This window comes from Platalea leucorodia (assembly GCF_965183815.1).
Source record: "Platalea leucorodia genome assembly, chromosome: 3".
Classification (NCBI taxonomy): Eukaryota; Metazoa; Chordata; class Aves; order Pelecaniformes; family Threskiornithidae; genus Platalea; species Platalea leucorodia.
The window spans coordinates 871,015-891,990 of record NC_138825.1 but is presented as its reverse complement, the minus strand read 5'-3'; the positions used below and the strand labels follow the sequence as shown (position 1 = coordinate 891,990).

The window sequence follows — 20,976 nt, the reverse complement described above, 5'->3', positions numbered from 1 at the left end:
CACTTGGAGGTAGTCTTCTAACAAGGGTTTAAGCAAGGGTTTAACCCCTTTTACCAGGGTCTCTACCTGGTAAAAGAGGAGTTAAGATGCATGCAGCCACTTGGCATTAAGCCAACTGCTGCTGCAGTCAGTTGTAAAGACTTCACGTTGCAGTAGGTTTAAATCAGAAGTTAATTAGAGTTTAAGACTAATCTCCTAGGACAGCTTGGTATCCTTACTAGAAGAGGAGGAGAAACACAACAAAATTAACTGACAAAGAATACGTTTGCAGCATGTTGCGCTGCGGTCGCCCATGAACACAGAGAGTGCCAGGAACCAGCTTCTCGACTCCGGGATGAAGAGCCCCGGAGAGCAACGGCAGGCGCACAACCCCTGCCGCGTGAAAAAGCCTTTGTACGACGACCGCCGGCGGCGTGCGAAGCAGCGTGCCGCAACGGCAGCTGGAGGGACCGGCGGGTTGACCTGGCACCTCCTCCTGCTGCACGAACAGGAAAGCATGAGATCAACCTCTGCCTAATGGAAAAAGCAGCATTAAGGAAAGCGGCACAATGAGAAAAGGAAAAAAAAAAAAAAAAAAAGCCTTGCTTTCAGATTTACCAGGCACACCTGCAGAACAGCAACTAGGGATGCCCGAGGCAATTGGAGGGTGAGGAAGGGGCAGGAGATGAGGGGAGGAAGGGACACACGAGAGAAAGCCACCAAACAGTTTTTCTGAGGCCGGCAGATGGACTGGGATTTCATATCGATCCGTGGATTCAAGCCTCCTCAATTTGAAAGAATGATGGCATTGGGGCCTATTTGCATGTGGAGTGCTTCCTATACAACACAAGGTGCTCAGATGCCATCAGGACAAGAGCTTTGTAAGTACCTAATTGGCAAGATCAGCTCCATGTAAGGCACAGAAAGCTGCTTTGAAATAAGTATTTCCCACAAAGCGTCAAGACTCGAGCTTCAGAAGACATGAACAACAGTACAGGGACTGGTGGGCTCACGAATACTTTCTCCCTCCCCAAAACCATGCAGACTTTCTCTTTTTGGAGATTAATACAAAAACGTGATGCCTGCCCGGTAGTTCTGCCTTCCCATTCCCCACGCTCTTCTTTCTGGATCATATTTCTTGTTCATTTAAAAAACCACTTGCTTTCCTTTGATTAAAGTTAATAGCTCCAGGCTCTCATATTCAATCTGTCTCTCCACTTAAACCACTCTGATTCCTTGCACAGGAAAGCTTTTGCACCCACTACTCAACTACACTTCATCTACTTCAGGACTGGACAATAAGTTTAATTCAAAGTGGCCATCGATATTATTTATTCGCTCTCTCACATGCAGCAAAAATGCAAGTCAAGGATAAAAAGGCCGACAGCTTCACTACGCAGTAACCTGGTCTTCTATAGGTGACAAAGTTGGAGTTCAAACTTTGTTTGTGCCAGCTGTTTAAACTTCAGACACTCGCATAATTCAATAATGCAAGAACTCAGCTGAACAGTGAGAACTTCTTACTTTAAAGAACCTTTTTAGGCAAGTTAGCCAAGCCTCCTCCTGTCTCAATCCCACCATTACAGAAACGCAGCTCCTGACTACAGGCGAAGAGACGGGACTCGTAACTCACATCCTTTCTGGGAGCCCTCTGCACAAGCAATTCCTTCCCAGGATGAAGAACTCCACTTTATGTCACGCAGGATTTATCTTACCACTTCCAGCGACCCACTTGTTCACCAAGCCAACAGCAGTGGCATCCCTGACCTCCCCACCATCTCCTACCACCTCTCTTTGCCCAAAGTTGCAACACTTAGTGCAGGCGGGAGAAGCCAGGACTGTGAATTAGCAATTTTGGTTCAGTCTGGCATCTCGGCACCAACCACAGCTCTTCTGTCAGTCCTACAGTCTCTCCTGATCTGCCACCATGCCTCGTGCATGAATTATTTTCTGTGGCCAGCATCCTCCTCTTATTCTTCTCTTTGGACACAAAGCACCAAGCTTCTACTAAGTCTGCTGATGCCGGTGATGTTGAGATTCAGCCGCATACCGAATACGTTCCGGATAACAGGCACCAGGAACCCTTAGCAGACAAAGTGCTATTTTTCCTATTGCATTTGAATACTGGGCGCAGTATTCAAACTGGGATCCCACTTACAGGCCCATAATTACCTTTTAGTACATTTCACTACAGCAGTTCCATAAAGGAAGAACAACAGAGGAGAGCAACACAAGGTTAATGAAGACGGATGCCTGAACCCACTTCTTATTTGTAATAGTGCAACAGACCAAAACGAAACCGTAATACTTTTCAAATTCTGAAATGTAGGAAGCAGAACCCACTTACTTGACAACAGTTTCGGAATCTGCTGCTGCCCACTCAGAAGCGGCCTGGCGTATGGGCTCCCGTAAGTTCCAAGAGGTACCGCATTGGCATACATTCCTGGCATCGCTCTTTCCCTTGGCATCGTATGGCTATTATGTGTAAGAAACGGAAAGGAAAAAGAATAGGATGTTTTTATGAGTGCCATCTTACAGCACAGCTGCTACCCAGCCCATCAAATAGCCCAGCTCTCTCCGGTGCGTCAGTGGAGATGTGCCCAAGCACGATGCAGTGACTCGCTTACAGACCAGGGTCTCAGGCACACCACAAACGGAGCACACGCTTTGTGAGCTGATCCCAGCAAAAATTCTGAAGTTTCTAGAGCAAGCCACAATAAGCAGAAAACCATATATTTCCTGCAAACTGTGTAAGAGTTCAGCAAAACGGAACTACTGTCACATTTCCTAATAAGTGAGAGTTGATAGAGATGTGGGATCTGCAAATACTGGCGTGTCAGTGTTTGCCAGGCCTTTGCTGTTTTTCCTGTGCAGAACTACATTCGCGTTAAGCCTTTGATGCTTGTGGTGTCTGCCACCCTGGACAGCAACTTAATGAGACATCATCTGTGATCAATAATGCAGCTACACTTTTTTTCATAACTATGACATGGAAGAACAGAAGATGGTTCACAAGTGCAGGACTGGAACAATTATGTTTTCCAACACACAAATGGAGGGAAGGGTGTTGCTTTTTCTTCTTCCAGCTCCTCCAGAGCCATAAGATGAGGAAGATATTTTCTCTTCCTAAAGAGACACCCACGTTCAGTTGCTCACAGAGTTTAATTTTATTTGCTAGCATTACAATATCCTTTAAAACATTCTCTTTTCTGGCTCTGATAAACGTATGGCTCCTTGCGCTCCCCAGTAAGGAAAAACGTGTCATTTTACCTGTAATACATAACCCCAGCTCATTCTCTCATCCTGCACTCAGAAGCATTCTCGTACTACACTGCGGCAGCTGAGAAAGTTACTTGGACTTTTGAAGAACTAATATAAACTGTGGCAACGCCTGCCTTGAAAAATGACCATCAAACGGATTGTATGGTGTAACACGTGCTCCAAACAAGGGTTTTTAAACCCCGTTTTTAAAAGCATAAAGAACATTCCTGTCTTCATAATCATCTTAATTATCACTTGTGTGCAATATTCTCAGTGTACCTTCTGTACTTTAAGCGAGTATCCACCAAACAAGTTGAAAAAACCCAATGGGAAAGTTAGTTAAAAATATTTAGTAGAAAAAAACAAACCCCAAATCAAGAATGCAAGGCATTACAGCAAAATCATTAATATACAATTTTAACTGTAATATACAGTTTTCATCAATACCGAATTTAAATACCACATGCCAAAGTTTCCAACACGGACCACCACCACCTTATCTCTGACAGTCCATCCATGCCCCCTTTGTTTCTTTTTTTTTTTTTTTTTTTTTTTTTAATTAAAAAAAGCAATAAAGGAGTATAGTCATCTCAGCGAGGCAGTCAATAACAATGCCGCCAGTCTTACCCTAAAGTTCTAAACGCTGACTGGTCCAAATGGACTGGTTTTCTGTCTCGATTAAAACCAAGCTGCGGTCTCCAAGGCCTGCCATCATTGTTGGTTTTTTCCCAGTCTCCTGGCTTCAGAACTGGAGCAGGTTTCCTTAATATTAAAAATAGTTCCGTAAATATTTATCACAGCAAATACTCAGATTAATGAAAGAAAATGGAAGTATTTGAAAACTGACAACTGATACTTACTTTGCGCCAGGTAACACCGTAGCCTTGAAAACAAAGTCTTCATCAAATTGTGGATCTTTGAAAGAGATACTAGGAGAAAGTATTTGAGGATTAGGTTTACATGATAATTATGACAAGCACGATTAAAAAGTAGTTGCTGCTTTATTAACAGTGATGTACGCAACAGAAAAGATTCCAGAACCCATGACTTAAACAGCAAAGTGCATTTCTTGCACATGGATACACTGACTAGATTGAACTTGGATGTCTCAGTTATTTTCTACAGGGTGACCTTTTTCCTCCTCTGTATCAGTAGCCAGTCCAAAAGAAAGTTTAATGTCTAGAAAACAGTTAGTCCTATGTATGGTAATGAAAGTATCTTCTGCAGACCCTTGAGTACACATCCTCTAGTCAAAGCACTGATTGTACTTGATTAAGTTCAAAGGCTGCCACAGGATAGACAGGAGGGATATCAGCTTGCTGCGCAGCCTCGTCAAAAGCGTAGAGAGCTTAGGAGTGGGATTTCCTGGGCCGGGGAGTTTTTACCCTGAAAGGCGGCTTTGCAGTTGTATGCAGTTCCCGTGGAGGGATATACACCTATTTTCAGTGACATCTCACAGACCCTGCATTTTGAGCTGTCTAGTATTACACAAACTAAACAGTAATAGAGCAAAAAGCAGCTGAAAGCTTAATTTCTGCTGGTACGATGCATTATACAGCAGTCTGGGTTTGCTCTAGGGAAATTCCTCCACGCTCCTAGCAATTCCAGTCTCCTGGTGTAAGTATCCAGGTCTCAGGTAGGTCCCACCGGGGACGTGTTTGAAGTACACAGCACCAACCTGCTCCCTGCTCTCCCACTACCTACCGTTTGATACAGAAGGATGCTTGGGATGCCAAGAAAGATAAAAGCAAACAACTAAGCAGAACAATCTCACTCTTCCAGCTGAAATACATCTGGTTTTCAGCAGAGAACGAATGAGACTCAAAGGAAAGAGAATAATGGTCCCTTGGAAAATTCAGCCAAAGTCACAAGAACTGAAGAGCAGGATCATGACTGCTCATACTATCTCAAGAGACAGGAAGAAAAATCTTTGCGATAGAGAAATGGACAGAAGCGTAAAACAATTCAAACCTCCTGACAGTGGCAGATGGAAAGCCAAAAACTACCTTTAACTCATCACTCAAAGTAACTAAATCCCCATTTCAGAACATCCTTTCTACAATATCCTGACAAGCCACAACTTAGCATTTTTACTGCCTGGAGGTAGTTTTTCTAGTTGAACGAAGTTGTTGTGCCTCTTTAGAGGAAAGAATTATACAGACAGATCACAAGTGATATTCAGTGTCTCAGGTATCTTATGAGGCTCAAGAAGTGAAAGGTTACAGGCTCAAGCATTACATACCTATTACACTGCGCCAAATTAAGTGAGAATGACCTACAACACACTAGATCTACAGAAATTTGCTGTCAAGTGCAAAAGTAATTAAAATCTTCTGTGACCACAAGATTTTCTCTTGGAAACTCTGTGTCGTTTTTTATTCATTATGACTTTTCTTATTATTCTTCCAAACATCACATTCAGGCAAAGTTAGTATTACTCCTTTACTTCTTAAAGACATGATGCCTATATTCTCAGGCATCCCCTGGGAATTGCTAGGAATAAAAATGGATAAAAACACAAGAGGCAAAAATCAAAAGCTGGAGGACTTTCGATCAATACCCAATTCTGTCTCGGAGCCTTGCTCTCATGAACGTTTGGTTTTCTTCAATTTTAAAGGCTTGATAGAGACTATCAAGTTCTGTAGGTGTTGCTCTTTGCTTGCCAAAGACCCAGAAGTCCCGACAGAGAGCACGCAGAAAAGCAACAGCAGGAAAGAGGAGGGATTTCTGAGGGGATGAAACACACTGGGTTTGACGCACCAAGAAACGACCGTTTCGGCCATCCCTGCAGGGCACGCCACTACACACTCCGCTTAACCACCCTAGCCCAAGCCTGCTGCGTTACAACATATCTTGGATTCAATTCTCACAGAAAACCAGAAACATTTGAAGTAAAAGCTTCAATTTTATTAAGAGATGGAGTCTGCTGCAAATTTAACAACACAAAACACCAGAATAAACTAGTTTTGACTGCTGTATTTTGTACGCCATTGCATTAAAACCCAGAGTTTACTTACCTGACTGCAGAATTCTGTGCAAGGTCACGCAGCATTGGAACAGGAGACTCCACCGGCCTGGTAAAGAGGAAAAACCTCTGTCAAAATGTCATGTAACATATATCTCATCATTTTGCTCCACTGTCTCTGTTGCTACCACTCCCATTCCTCTGTCAACTAAGCCTGCGACACATAAAAGGGATTTCAAATAACTTGCCTTTCCCCTAAATCAAATACTTCTATAAGTAATGGAATTACTGAATCCTTATTTGTTAAAGTCATTACTTTTGCAGCTGATCTGTGTGGATTCTCTAGTGTCTAACAGAGGGTTCACACACTTCCCACTGCCCGGCAGTCTGTTTACACACCTCAGCGCTATTCTGCGCCTTGGAAACTTCCAGCTACTGCTAGGGTTTGATTATAACAAGCCAGCAGGTTCTAAGAGGGCAGGAGAAGACCAGACAGACGCACATGCAGGCACCATGAAGACACAAACCTGCTTCACTAGGAAGAAAAACGCTTTGAAGTTAAAAAAAAAAAAAAATTAAAAATTTAGCGGCTGGTTTTCCACAGCACTTAAAGAGCCTCCTTCCTAACTGAGATTTAATAAACTGACAAGCAGTTGCATCTTAACCCTTCTTACCTCCAGAAAACTCTGCCCCTTCAATTCAAGCAGACAAACAACACGCTCGAGAAAACTACTCTTATCAATCAGAAACCAGATGCCTTTGTTCACTGCGCACAACTGTCGCGTACTCATGTTACACAGAGGTCCCAAACTATGTGCACGCTGGCTGAATTTGGTTCACATCTTTTTAGCAATATAAGACTTATTTTGAAGTGGTGATATAAATCCCTGCTCATCTTCGCAGGATCCCTAGCAAACTACTTCTCTAGGTACAAACACACCCGTTTCTCACGCTCTATCTGGGGAAGACAACGCCAGAAGAGTGTTCTTTTCCCCGCATTGCTGTTCACTCCAAGAACAGCTCTGACTTGCTCATATTCTTCGCAAGCCATAACAAGGATAGAGAAATGTATATTAGTAAGTGTGACCTAGGATACGTTATCTGTCCAACAAAACTGGAGTGTTTGTGCATTTAATGCAAATGAGTTACTGAACACCTGCTTATGCCTCTAAGCAAAGTTAGATAAATGAATGCATCTCCTACAGTGTGAAGATTACACTGATAATTTCTCAAACTAAATGCATTATCTAGAAAACAAAAAATATTAGCATTTTTTGTATGTTTAGCTGGTAACAGCCCTGAATTTAGTGCTATAGCCTAAATGGAAAATGGCAAAATATCTCTCTATCTGGATTTTGTCTTTAATGCAATTAAGATTAGCATATAAAAAGCAGAGTTGTTTTTTTTTTTAAACAGCATACACTATTGGAAGTTACATCAGACTGCATTAAATTAACATCCATACAAATGCACAGAGGCCAAAACAACATGACCTTACTGAATAAGGCCACTGTTCACTACTATTATCATATAGTCCCTGTTTACCTATTAAAAAGTTAAAACATTACTAAATACATAAATCAGTCTTCCATAGATGAAACGACAAAAATAAAAAAAGGATTCACCAGCAATTAAATACACAAAGAGTGCTGTAAAGATTTCTGATGCTGCTTTAAAAGCCTAGTTCTGAAATAAAAAAAAAAACCAGGATTGTAGAATTAAAGTTTTACTTGCTTGGTTTTTTACATCTACTGATGATAATACACACCTACTATGAAACCTAGCAGAAAGCACATTTAGCCTCAGAACTAAATGCACTGCCTTGTCAGGAGTTTTAGGTTTCTTGTCGTAGGCACAAAGAGATTTTTTACTGAAATGCAGACATAACTGAAGGAAACGTCCTTTAGCATCAAACAACCCGTACCAAAAGCTATACTCACTGATCTGGAAGAACAGCATTTTCATTCAGCGTCAGCTTTCCCTGCATTCCATGGCACAGCTCTGGGGGTATATCCACTGGCTATGGAAAAAATAATTTTTCAGCTGAAGCACTTTATTACACCTCCACCCTCACCATTTACACAATCCCTTAAGAACAAGTACAACCTACCTCTGTGTTTTTGGTCTTGTACTGCTCTACAATAAAGTCACAAAGTGGATGGTGTTTTCCAACAAAGAGAACATCACCACCAAGGCTATTTCTTCTGCCTAGAAAAGATGAAGAGAACGGGATAAGAGTCCAGAGCAAAGAGGGAAGGAAGGAACACAGCAGACCAGCACACCATCCTGCTGACATCTCCACAAAAGGAAAGCTTCACTGTGATTTAGGAGAAAGCTTTGAACATGCCTTGAGAGTGTTGGAAAGAAAGAGTCTCTGCCCAGAAAAGCATGTCGCTGGTCACAAGGGTAGCTGGCAGACAGTAAAACAACGGGAATCTTGTGTTCAATCGGAGGAATGTTGAATTTAGAATAATGCTGAAGATACAAACAGGCTGGGTAAAAAAAAACAAACCAAAACCCCCCAAAAATCCACACAACTCCCAAGCAGTTAACCTACAAGAACCAGCTATTATTTTTGTACAATGGAGAAAGTAACACATACATTTGCCTATATAAGCTGAACACGAAGCTTCACATATCATAACTGGCCACAGCCAGCCTACTGGTCAGAACCGCCAATACACCTATCAACTTCTACCATCAACTCTAACCTTGGAAACAGAGTTTATTCTTTTGATTGCAACATATCATCTAACAATTACTTTGACAGTGTTTACTGGTAGAAGCTTTTCATACAATTAAGCGGACACCTAATTTTCAGGTTAAGTCTTATGCAGGTCTACTTGAGTAAAAGAAAAGTAAGTGAAAGCTACAAAAACAAACCCACCAAGGATCATTCTAATTACGAGCACCATACATGAAGAAGAGGCCACAGCCTGCCATAATTCGATCCCACCAAACATCTACGATACCTTGCTCGTTTAGGGTGAAACACAGTAGTAATAACGAGTTGTAACAAAATTTCATAATTCTTACTTTCTTCGGGAGTGAGGTCAGGGTAGACTTCTTCCAGGGCAGCTCTAAGGCGTCGCTCATCAACAAATGGCAATAATGCAACACCTAGTAAAACAAAACCATTATTTTTTCACACTTGTTGGGAAGGGGGGGGGGAGGAAGACACTACCATGGAAAACTCCAATAGATTCTTTATGCAAGAAACAACTGTTGCATCAGTCAAAGAAAAGAAAACCCTACATTTTCAGAGGTTGTGACCCTGCTTTAGAGAAAAATAGTTCAGTGGTAGCGCAGGTTGAAGAGGGAAGCTTATCTCCAAGCACCCCTCCGTCCTCCTCCTCCTCCCCAGTCCTGGGCAGGCACTGGGAAGCAGTAGCCTCTGCCCACACCTGCCTCATTTAGGAACAAGACGAGCTCAGTAAGACAGTCATCATTTGTCTCATTTGCTACAGATACTCCCCTGGCAGAACTCAATGCTACTTTATTCAAATTAATTTATGAAGAGACAACAATGGAAGAAATCACTCCAAGTTCAGCGATGAGGTGATACAGATATTATCCATTAGGGACTATTCATGCCAGCTATTAATTTTACTCTGAGTAACATGGAGGCTCCTCTCAGGATCAAAATCCCTCCCTAAGCAGCACATCTCGGAGCCCACTCAATCATGCTGGATGAAGCTGGAGAACAGCCTTCCCTGGTATGCTCCAGTATGTTTTCTTCTGTTATAAAATCCAAAAAAGCCCTAAGAAATGTACTATGAAAATTCTTCACGGATTTACTTCTGTCGTCTTTATTATCGGGTGGAATCTGGCGTAATTATTTTAGTTTTTATTTTATTTCCCTTACCATGAACACTAGAGCTTTTCCCGACCAAGATGACAGCACAGGCTTTCTACTAAACTGATATTCATAGTTTCATATTTGTGCCTGTACCAGTTCTACCTGCGAGCAGATCTCAGACAGATCCATCATCACTCTAAGGTACAACATTCACAGAGACTTTGGACTTCCACAGACTTAGATTCCCAATCTAAAACTCGGTCTGCCTCAGAAGTTAGATCTTTACGTGGCTTTATTAAAAGAAGAGATCTGCACTGTCCCTGCTTACGAAGTATGAGGATAATCTTCATGCAGACTGACTACTGATTTACCAGACACAGCACCAGACCTCAGCCATGTTCAAATTCCAGCTGGAACGTAACTGCTTCTGAAGGGAAACAGTGATAAGCCTACCCTGGAAAACAGTTTATTTTCACCTTCACAACACATTGGTGGAATGACAACAAAACGGGAAGTGTTCATGACTCAGGAGATTGCAAAAAGGATCAACGCTGAGCTTTCAAAAGCATAATCACATTTCTAAAAGGAAGATCTTCAAACAGAGGACAAGGTACACTAGATGCTTTTTAACTGAGATAGTCCGTACTTCCAGCTTGGAAAATACTTCTTGTTTCACAACTGCCTCTTAAGCATGAGAATTCCAGATGTTAATCCAGAACAAAGAGTTTATAATGCAATTATGCATTAAATGAATCAAAAGTAACATTACAGGCTGCTGAAAGCATGTGGGAGCTACTTAAAACATTACTGCTTTAGACTGTAGATTTGATAACTGGACAAAAGGACTAAGGAAAGTGGCCAGAATTACAACAGGGGCAAGAGACAGCTTCAAGTAACAGAGGGAAAACCTGCTATGCAACACATCTCATAATACCTAGGAATACTCTCTTTGGTTTTGGAACACTGTCCCGAGGTAAGACACTCGTGTGTCTAACTGCGGCTGTTTCAAAACATAGGTGAGCTGCCTTGGGGCAAGAATCAGAGAATCGTTGATGCCAGCAGGAACCTCTGGAGAGCAGCTAGTCCACCCCCTCTGCTCCAGCATGGTCATGGGCTGCTCAGGTTGCCCCGGACCATGTCTGGCTGGGTGTGGAATATCTCCAAGGATGAAGACTCCACAGCCTCCCTGGGCAACGTGTTCCAGTGTCTGACCACCCTCAGAGCAAAAATCTGCTTTCTTATGCTCAGATGGAATTGCATGTGTTTCATTTTGTGCCCAAATAATTATTTATACCTATAATTGAGATGTTACACTATTGGCTGAGTAGTGTAACCAGCCACAAAATTCGGCAGACCTTTAAAATTAATATTCTATGAAGAAAGAAGAAGCTGCATTAAATACTGTAGCAGTTTTTTCATTCTTTGTACGCAGCCAAATAGTTCTATATTCCCCAAAGCATTTTTCGCAAGGTACTAATGAGCCACTGATTGAACAGAAGAAGATCCATTAATTAAATGCAAAGGAGACAAAAGACAATTACACAGTAAGGCTGATAAAAATAGAAAAATGATTAATCTAGTTCAGGACAAATTAACAAATCTAGAATGACTGCTGAAATTACTAATAATCATTGCCAATCCTAAATCAGTTACTGAACCATAATTTGTTCTTCATACTAATTTCTTTTCAAAAATATACCTGCTGCAAAATACTTCTCCCTCACACCAAGTAACAAAAGTTACCTGTGTGACTGGGGGCATCATTATCCCACTAAGATAATTTTCCATTTTATTCCTATTTTTACACAGATTCTTAAGACTAAGGTCTGTATACTAAAACTCAAAAAAAAAAAAAGAAAGTTGAAATTTCACCTTGCCAAGCATATTTCTTCCCATTTAAATCAATAGCAAAATCTTCAGGGTAGAAGTCAATTATGCTTGATTCCTGTATTTGAGGGGGGAGGAAAAAAAAAAAATCATTAAAGCCAATTATGAAATTAATTCATAATGCCACGTAGTACTGTACTTTGCAGAGGGCGAGCAAACACAGAGCTAAGGCGGATGCAAAGAACTGACTAATAGAAACATCTTTTATTAGAAGCCATTTAAACACGAAGTGTGGTAGGGCATTTCCATTACTTAGAGTACCAAAACAAGAAATTAAGCAGGATAGAATAACTCCAGACAACTGGGTTACTGTATCTGCTCCCCGGTTAAGTTTTGCAAGGTTTCTACAAGAAAGTAAACAATCTTTACACTTACTAAAGTGTAACTGAGTCACGAAATAATTTTTCAATCTGAATTCAAAGAATCACTTTTAAAGATCTTTGAAGAATCTCTGCATTGTACCAAAAACGTTCCCTCCTGGTCTCCGTTATTTTTCTGCCCGAAGTAAGAAGCAGCAAGTCATGCTCACACAGCTGCAAGATGACATAACCTTACAGAGAGGAATACCACAAGGATTCTTACTGGATCTGTCATGAGCTTCCTCCACGTTGGCGGCAGAAAATTTCCACTTGCAGCTGGAAATACTCCCATAAGTTGTTCAAGAGGTTTAAACTGTCAAAATTAAACAAGCAGATGTAGGACACTTGTAATGAGCTGTTAAATCATAAATACATAAATAAAGATGCCCTACCGGTTTTGAGCCTTTCTCAAAATCTGAAGGCATGTCTGCAATACCCTCAAAGTCAGAAGCAAACGGAGCATAGTGAAAAGGGTAATACCAGTTCCAGGATGCACAGCCCTAGGATAGAGAAACAAGAGAAACAAAATCAGACAAATCAGAAAAGTAAAAGAAAAAAAAAAATAAAAATCACGTAGCCCAGTCACTAAAGATGACAAAATTTAGCCCAGCATCAACCGGGAGAAAGAGGAGTCCCCATGATTAGAAAAGAAAGAGCTCTTGCCTCTAAAGGTACTCTGGACTTCAGGTTGGGACTTAACTTTTCATAGCCAGACTAGAGCGAGTGAGTTCACTGGACAGTGAATGGAGACCTCGGGCATTTCCTCGGCAGCACAGAACAGCAGATAGACTTCTATGCCAAAGTACTCTTGCTATGTGCTAGGTTTGAGTCACTAAGGGAGACAGCCAAAGAGACAGGACCTAGCACCATAACGACACAAAAGACCTTACAGCAGAATCTTAGCCTTAGCTTCAGGACACTGTAACGTACCGCATGCCTTTTTCCTCCCCCTCGAGAAAACACACACGAGCATGTGCACAAAGTCCAATAAAACCAAGCCCAAAAATTTCTTGCAAAGAGTAGGAAACCACAGTCTATCCGTACAGTTAACCAGTCCCTGGGGCTAAGCTGAGGAGCCTGTAACAACTGGACACATTTTCAACTTGTGTAGAGTTGCCACCACGTCTTCAACAGGGAAATACACGCAGATGACACAGAGGGGGAATTTCCAAGTTCTCCGTAATTCTATAAACGGCAGAATCGGGCCAGTCAAAGCCATTACGGAGGTCTCGATAGGAACAGAAGCAGCGTTTTTCTGGCAGCACAGTTTGCACTGGTGTTTTTCAATGCAAAATCCCACCGCTAACTTGGTAATATGGGGGACCAGAGAACCCCGATATGATACACTCTACAAGGTGTGAAAATGTGAACAATATTTGTTGCAGGTTGGAAAGTATTCTGGTTTTATCTGTTACTTTTCTATTCAGTACAAGCACTAATACACACTTGGAGTAACATTTTGCTGTTCCCCCTATTATTTTTCTATCTTGAATACTGGGAAAGATAAAGTGGATTCACTTGAAAGAGGCAAAATAATCCTCAAAAAGGAGAAAATAAAGTAAACTCAAACACATCAGAACACGAAGCGCTTTGTAAAGGAAACGTGGCTCTAGAAGGTCTAGTCAAGTTTTCACCTCCTCAGCTATTTTTCTTAGCAGTACCACTCAAAACAAAAGCCTACTATTTTGACTTCCAATTCTGAATAAGTAAATGTCAATGAGGCTCCTCCAGTGATATTTTTGGTATAAAATTACAGAGACTATAATTATTAGATGCAATTCTTCAGATGGTTTCAGTATGTTTCAAAAGCCAGGTGGATTGGTTTTTTTTTCTTCCCTCCTTTCTTTTTTTTTTTTTTTCCTCCCCAAACAGATGTTCCCACTAGTGGAACATGCTATGCATTATTAGCTTTTTATAAGAACAGAAAAGCAAGTAATGTATTCTGTCAGGAGTTTTATGGACAATGCACAGTCGTTATTGGAAGCAATTCTTATTATGGTAAAAATAAAAAAAAAAACCAAACAAAAACCCTCCAGCAAACCTATTTTGAAATTCCCCCAGTCCAACAGCTTCCTCATCTAACTTTCACAGGGGCAGAAAGTGATTTTCCTGCTGCCCCACACCGATGCCACAGACTGCCCATGTACAGCAGGCCGCAGTATCTTGCCTACACATAGTTCTGTTATGCACGTACAAACAGCAGACCGTGCAAAGATTTCACTGCTGCACTATTTTAAGTCTGCAATGTAATTTTTATAAGGTCTAGAGAGAGACTTGCCTTCTTTTAGAGTAACCTGAAGATGAAACAAAACGACAAAAACAAAGCCCTAAACATTTGTGTACTTTCATCAAGTTTTGCTTTGGAACATTTCTAAACCAGAAAATATTTTCTGTACAGTCGCTTTTCCCTGAGGTCTTATTGGTACTCCTTCTCAATTTTCTTGAGAGCACTATGGTCCTGCCTGAAGTTGTCAGCCTCTCCGATTTATTTTCTTTGCAACTGTAATCATCTCTCACTTCTATATGCATCAGTCACTTCAGCCAGAACATCTACAAACTCAGAAGGACAAGGAGTCTCCTACATACATCTCAATAACTAAACTGGTTTTACAAGCTGAACTAGCGAGTGTTGGACAGGGACTTGCCCACATTGTTTTAAGTTTGCTATATGCCCGTCCTCCAGCTCCTATACATTTAAAGCCACAAATCTCTCAACAGCGCACATGCAAATGCAACCCCAGTTTGAACGGTTATGAAAGCACACGATGATGTCTGCACAAGGCCACGGCCGCTGATCACAAAGCAACGAAGGCACACCCCATGCACACTTCTTAGAATAAAACCAACTTAATTTTACAGCCTTCAAACGAGTATAAATATTTTGGTCACCTTGTAAACATTACCTCAGTTTTGCCACGTACTCCCTTCCTCTAAGCCCTTCAGTTTCCCTTAACACCCAGACTGCCTTTTGCAGCGGGTCTGCACTACTGCATCACTGAAGGGCCCGCTGACGGTCTTCCAGCAAGCAGACACCTACCGCTGATCTGACGGTTCATTTACACACTTTGGAGATGTAGGGGCACGTATAGAGTTCTAGCAATATATCTTGCCACGGTTAACAGGAACACAGTTTGCTTTCAGCAGACCTTAACCCTGCGCAGGATCACGGGAATTTCCACCTATAAAGGTGTCCAGGTGACATTTGTCCTTTGCAAAAGGAGCTACTCGAGGATGTGGAGAGCTCAGCTCTCCCGCAGATCAACTGCGACAGACTTGCAAACCTTAAACGCTATGGTTTTCATCCACCATAACATGCAAGTCAGAGCCCAAACTCAATTAATTAATACAGTGGAAGGAACATGCTCCCTTTTTGTTCCCGGGGGGGTGGGAGGGGAAGAGTACACGTTAAAATAAACTAACTTTAAGACCGCACAGTTTTTTGCGGGCATGCGAGGTATTTGCCCTGCCTGCGCTCTGCGTTGGACAGGTGTGAGCCACCTATGAAAATGTGCAGTTTTATCAACATGGCACTGCGTTCAAGCTACCAAGCCCCACTGAGACGGATAAACTTCATCAGCTCGAGCACATTTTGCTCCCAGGTCACACACAAAATATAACTTACTTTGTCTTCAGGGCACGAAGCTAGTTATTAACCATCAGTGCAACAAACCCCAAAATGTCTAACTAATCTCTTGCCAATCTGACATCTCAATTATCAAAAGATTTAAATCAGATACAGATTACTTCAATCACAATACACTTCATGGAACATCGTTTCAATCTATGGAGGAGACTGACAACTCTGTTCCTTTCCAATTCCTACTAGCATTTCACAGGCTTTGTCCTTTGTTCACTCATCTAGTCATCTGCAATTTCACTATGCATGGCTATGTATTGCAAAGGAAAAATACGCATCAGTCCTTAATAAACTAAACAAGTGCCGTTACTGTATGTGAGAAACAAAACCTGCATTCAAATCTTGAGTGTCAAATAGAATGGGCACCCACTTATTTTATATCTTCAAAAAACCCCACTGCTTTTCAAAAATAAGCAGTGGATAATGATTATTTCCTGAAAAGAAACAGGGTGCAGACACAAAAGGAAACTGAAGAAGTTTCAGAGAAGAAGTTTTTAAGTACCTGATAATAATATCTGAGAACCCAGCAAAGCCCTTCCACATAGGACTGTACAACTTTACGACGGAATTTCTCATCAGATGCATCAACATCAAATTTGTTTTTATAGTAGCGCTGTTTCCAACCTGTTTCCCATAACCTGCATAACAAACACAAATAAATGTCAATACATGTTAATATATGCACATTTACATATCTGAATTAAAATATAAGCCAAAGTCACTTGCTACTTCAATTCCCATTTTTATACAATTTAAATGAAAGCAAAAAACCTGATACTCAACAGCAAGAGAATAAAATTTGATGGTTGGCATCATAGAAAATCCAGATGAAATTCTGAAGCTACCATCCTGATAAACACGTCTTCAAAATACTCGTTAGGAGCAGGGTAGATTTTCAAACATGTGCCTGCTGCTGTCGGGATTTTTCAAAACAGTATTGTTCCTAGTCAGCAATTTAATCTTTCTTATCAGGAATCTACTACCAAAACTTTGTTCTTTAACTCTTCCAACTATTAGAAAGAGAACAAACTCTCCTCCTTCCTTGTTTTGTTTAATCTACCCTAGGCCAAAAATCTTTATCTTATTGGAATACCTTCTCGCATCAAGTTCATTCCTCTATTCTTAATACCCCTTTCAAGCAGACAAGTGATATAGTTTCTCTGCTACTCAAAATAAAAAGTAAGCAAATGAATAATAAGCAGCAGCAGCTTGATTTCTATATTTTATTGCTGTTCAGACAAGCTGTGATTACCAGCAGAATTATCTGCAACTCAGGAACCCCATGCTTGCTGACTCACATCAGATGAGTTCCCTTTTACACAGGGGTTTTCAGTCTTTCATGGCAGAGATGGATACTGGAGTCAAAGAGCAGCCTCAGACACCATTTATCCTTACTTCACACAGCTCCCCCTTATGTCTGTCTGCGGATGGGGCAGGGCAAAACAACCACTCGCTCATCTTTGACAGACAAGCATCTGAATCCCTTAGTTCTACTGTTAGGAAAAAAAGTGGACAGCGCGCTATATTGTGCCACATTTCAAGCAAGAATATTCTGCGAAGATTAACAGTAAACACAGACCATAGGCTCCTCTAAAAACTGAGAAGGCAGGGGGAAGGCAGCTATGGTGGGCACGGGCAGCAAGAGGAATCACTGCCTACAGATTCCACAACTTTTCTTCCTTGGACATCTTATCCGCTCACTACATCTGCTGTGTTCCCCGTCACTCAATAGGTGACACATCAAATTTGAGAGAACAGCTGTGCCACAAGCAAGGAGTTTTACATAAAAATCCTGCTTGCTCGATTAAAACAAACCAAACCCTCAAACAAACTCAATCCAACCAGATCTGCACATACAGGAAAGAAAATAGGAATGAGAGCTAGAATATCGGATGTTGGAAGATCTGATGGGCTAGATGTCACAAATACGTCACACCAACAGTGCTGGACACTAGTGATGAGTACTTCACGATGAAGTAACCCTTATTGTTTTCCCATGCCCACCTACGTCCCCTGACTCTACACACAACAAAAACCTACCGGTTGTGTTTATCAGGGCAGAACCTTTAACAAAAAATTATAAGGGCCTTCACCCTCGACTTAAAGGGGGATAGCTTGATTTAAACCTTCGATAAATGGAGACTCACTGGTAATTCACTGTCGGTTAATTCTCATAAAATTCCTATCCCTTAATCATCTAGGGACCAGCCGTCCTAAGACATTTAAAGAACTCGTCATAGACAAAACAGGGCCTGCTACAAATCAAAGATGGAGGAAAACATATTGTGATAGTCAAGATAAAGAACGCTGCACACGTGAATGGAACTGAATTTTATGGGTTAAATAGCTCAAAAATTCAACTGCAAAACAGCGGCATTCAGCTCACATAATCAAAAGCTGAACAGTGAATGTCTAGCCAATCTAGTGCTTGGTCTCAAAGGGAGTAGTGGCTTGGAGGATGAAAACCTGCACGCATACTAATCTAGATACTTAGATTTAACAGCTATAGCTTACACATCTCACTGGAATTTACTGAATATTCTAACCCTCCACATTAATTACCGGTGGATAAAAAGATCATAGAAAAGCATCTGAAGGCACTGCTGCTCTAAGCTAAATGGCATTAATTAGACTGCATCTATTTCAGCAATTTGCTAACAAAGTGCTACAAAAAATGGCTTCACCTGATATTATCCTCTGGCTCAGGTTCGCTGTCACTGTCTTCAGCTTTTCGCTTAATTCCTCCTGCCGGGGATGGGCTGCCATCAGAAGTGAGGCTGGTATTTGGAGATGATGAAGTTGTCTAGGGTCAGAATTATTACAGAGAAATAGGGGAGGGGGAAGGATTTATTAGGCATTTTAAATTCAAGTTAAAATTAACAGCTTTGTGATAATCACATGCATTATTTTTAGTTCCCCAAAAACTCAAGGCAAAAGCTACATAACCCTTAAACTATTAAGTAGCAAAAGAAAAGAAGAGCACATCTTTGTATTAAAAGGCAGGCACTGATACATACAAGCAAAAAGTTCATTGTATTTGAAAAAGAAAAAAATGCAATATATAGACAGTATAAATGGATAAAACATGTAATCTTGGAATACAACTGTTGTCTCTAGTCCTACAGCTTATGTTACAACTTCATTTTACAGCAACAGTGAAAAATGCATATGCAGACTACCATAAAAATGCTGCTTGTAATTCAGAACTGGAAGAAATACCCTAAGTTTCTTCACAACTGATCTTTTAAACTCCTTTCAAATTTACCTATTTTAATATGATAGAGTCTAAAAGAAACTTCTCCCATTCCATAAAGGAACTGATTTGCTTAAGCCATGTGCAAGCGTTTCAAGATTAAAAGGGAAGAATAGCAGAAATTATACTTTGAAAAAGCATACTGTATTTATTTAGACTTAAGAGACAGAACACACATCTTTATGATGAAAAGGACCTTTAATTTGTTCCCTGTTTGGATGAGGATTTTTGCCCAGAAAGAAAGTATTTGTCATAATTGTTATTTAAAGTTAACAATCAAGACTTCTACCAGAGCACTCAACTTATTTCCAGTTTTCCCTCGCTTTCTAATACTTTTCCAAAAACTTCATCTAAGTTTCTTCTCTTCCCAGTGAAAACAAAGCTTTGGAAAGCAAAAGCAGCTGACAAACATGTAGCTATGCAAATCACAAATTTCCAAAATACAGATATCTATGTCTGTGTGTGCATACAAATTGGGAAGAAAAAAAAAAAAAAAAAAAAAAAAAGACCTCCAGCTCAGGTATTCAGTTTGTGTCTCTGACAAACCCACTGAGGAAGTTCCTACACCCGCACTCACAAGGAGGTATGACTGCACAAGTGCCAAACAAGTCTGGGGAGAAGAGCCACCGTATCTGACTCGGATGCATTCACCTCACACTTGCCCTCCCAGAACTATTTAACAAGCAGTATCATACCAAACGTTAAAGTAAAGAACACAGTTTTCTTCAAGTAGTCTCACAAAAAATTGGTTATTAAAAGCCACTTCCCTGAAAAATAAATTTTTTGGTGTCTGCTTTTCAAGAAAGCTTGATGGGGTAGAGGAAAAGGTGTCCAGAGCAGCACCGGATGTGATTGTTTCCCCTTCTATCCGTAAATACCTTTGAACATCTACTTACGGAATTCTGTCTGTCATGCATTCTCATCTCAAAGGCGGCTTGTCTAGGGTTACTGATTGCCTGAGGACTAGATCGATTTCCCAGAGCTTGAGGGGAAAACTGTCCGCCAGGAATAAAAGAAGGCTGATCCCTCTAAAAGATAAACATAGACAAGTATATTGAAAAAGCTGTGTAATCTCCACAGCAGTGTGATGATGCTTTCTCACAATTTTCAGATGAACGTGTTATACAAAACAAGCATAATTTACTCACTCCCTCCATTCAGCTTAAATTAGTTATGTTTAACAATCTCAACCAGACATAACATGACACTGACGAGTGAGACCCTTATATTCCTATAATTTATTAAGCTCTTTTAAGAAAACAAACCAACCAACCCTGCATTTTGTGCCCATGCTCTTTCTATGTGAGCTGAAAGGCAGTTTTTTGGGGAAGTGAGACTTCATGTAACTTACTGGGAAGAACATATTCTTTGTAAGCAAAGTGAATAACCTCTTCCACTCTAATAGGGATAGTCAGAAAATACATAGTTTAAAAAAAATAAACACAAGATCTAGATAGTACTGAGTGGGGATATCGCATGCCCTGGAAGTTTTGGAAGCTACACTTATCCGAACTTCCTAACCAAGAACAAAGCTGTGTTGAAATGAATGTACAGGAGCCCATTTTTAAAATATCAAAATATTTTGTGAATAGAAGAAAACTCAACATTGTTCCAATAACATAAAGAATTTGGTTTACATGGGTCAAAAAGGGCAAACACATTCCCCCAACAGTTAATGCTTCCCTGTTACATTTGAGAGATATTTGGCAACACTGACTTGCTGGCAGGCAGAATGTGAGATAACTATAGTTTGGGATAAGCCGCCTTTGGTGTTTTAGAAACATGCCTCTAATCAAGCAAATCCATTTAATGCAAACTGGTATACGTATTTAAACC

General features: G+C 40.8%; 1 protein-coding gene across 1 annotated transcript in view; it reads right to left on the bottom strand.

Moving 5' to 3' along the window:
- Nucleotides 1-20,976, bottom strand: part of XRN2 (5'-3' exoribonuclease 2) — a 50,668-nt gene that overhangs the window by 15,128 nt on the left and 14,564 nt on the right. Inside the window, exons 15-27 of the mRNA XM_082306120.1 lie at nucleotides 20,037-20,168; nucleotides 18,572-18,690; nucleotides 16,390-16,525; nucleotides 12,643-12,750; nucleotides 12,474-12,563; nucleotides 11,877-11,949; nucleotides 9,242-9,325; nucleotides 8,316-8,413; nucleotides 8,146-8,225; nucleotides 6,258-6,314; nucleotides 4,101-4,169; nucleotides 3,868-4,002; nucleotides 2,327-2,454 (exon numbers count right to left, since the gene is read on the bottom strand). Of these exons, the coding sequence (XP_082162246.1) occupies nucleotides 2,327-2,454; nucleotides 3,868-4,002; nucleotides 4,101-4,169; nucleotides 6,258-6,314; nucleotides 8,146-8,225; nucleotides 8,316-8,413; nucleotides 9,242-9,325; nucleotides 11,877-11,949; nucleotides 12,474-12,563; nucleotides 12,643-12,750; nucleotides 16,390-16,525; nucleotides 18,572-18,690; nucleotides 20,037-20,168 (1,309 nt within the window). The remainder of the gene's footprint in view (nucleotides 1-2,326; nucleotides 2,455-3,867; nucleotides 4,003-4,100; nucleotides 4,170-6,257; nucleotides 6,315-8,145; nucleotides 8,226-8,315; nucleotides 8,414-9,241; nucleotides 9,326-11,876; nucleotides 11,950-12,473; nucleotides 12,564-12,642; nucleotides 12,751-16,389; nucleotides 16,526-18,571; nucleotides 18,691-20,036; nucleotides 20,169-20,976) is intronic.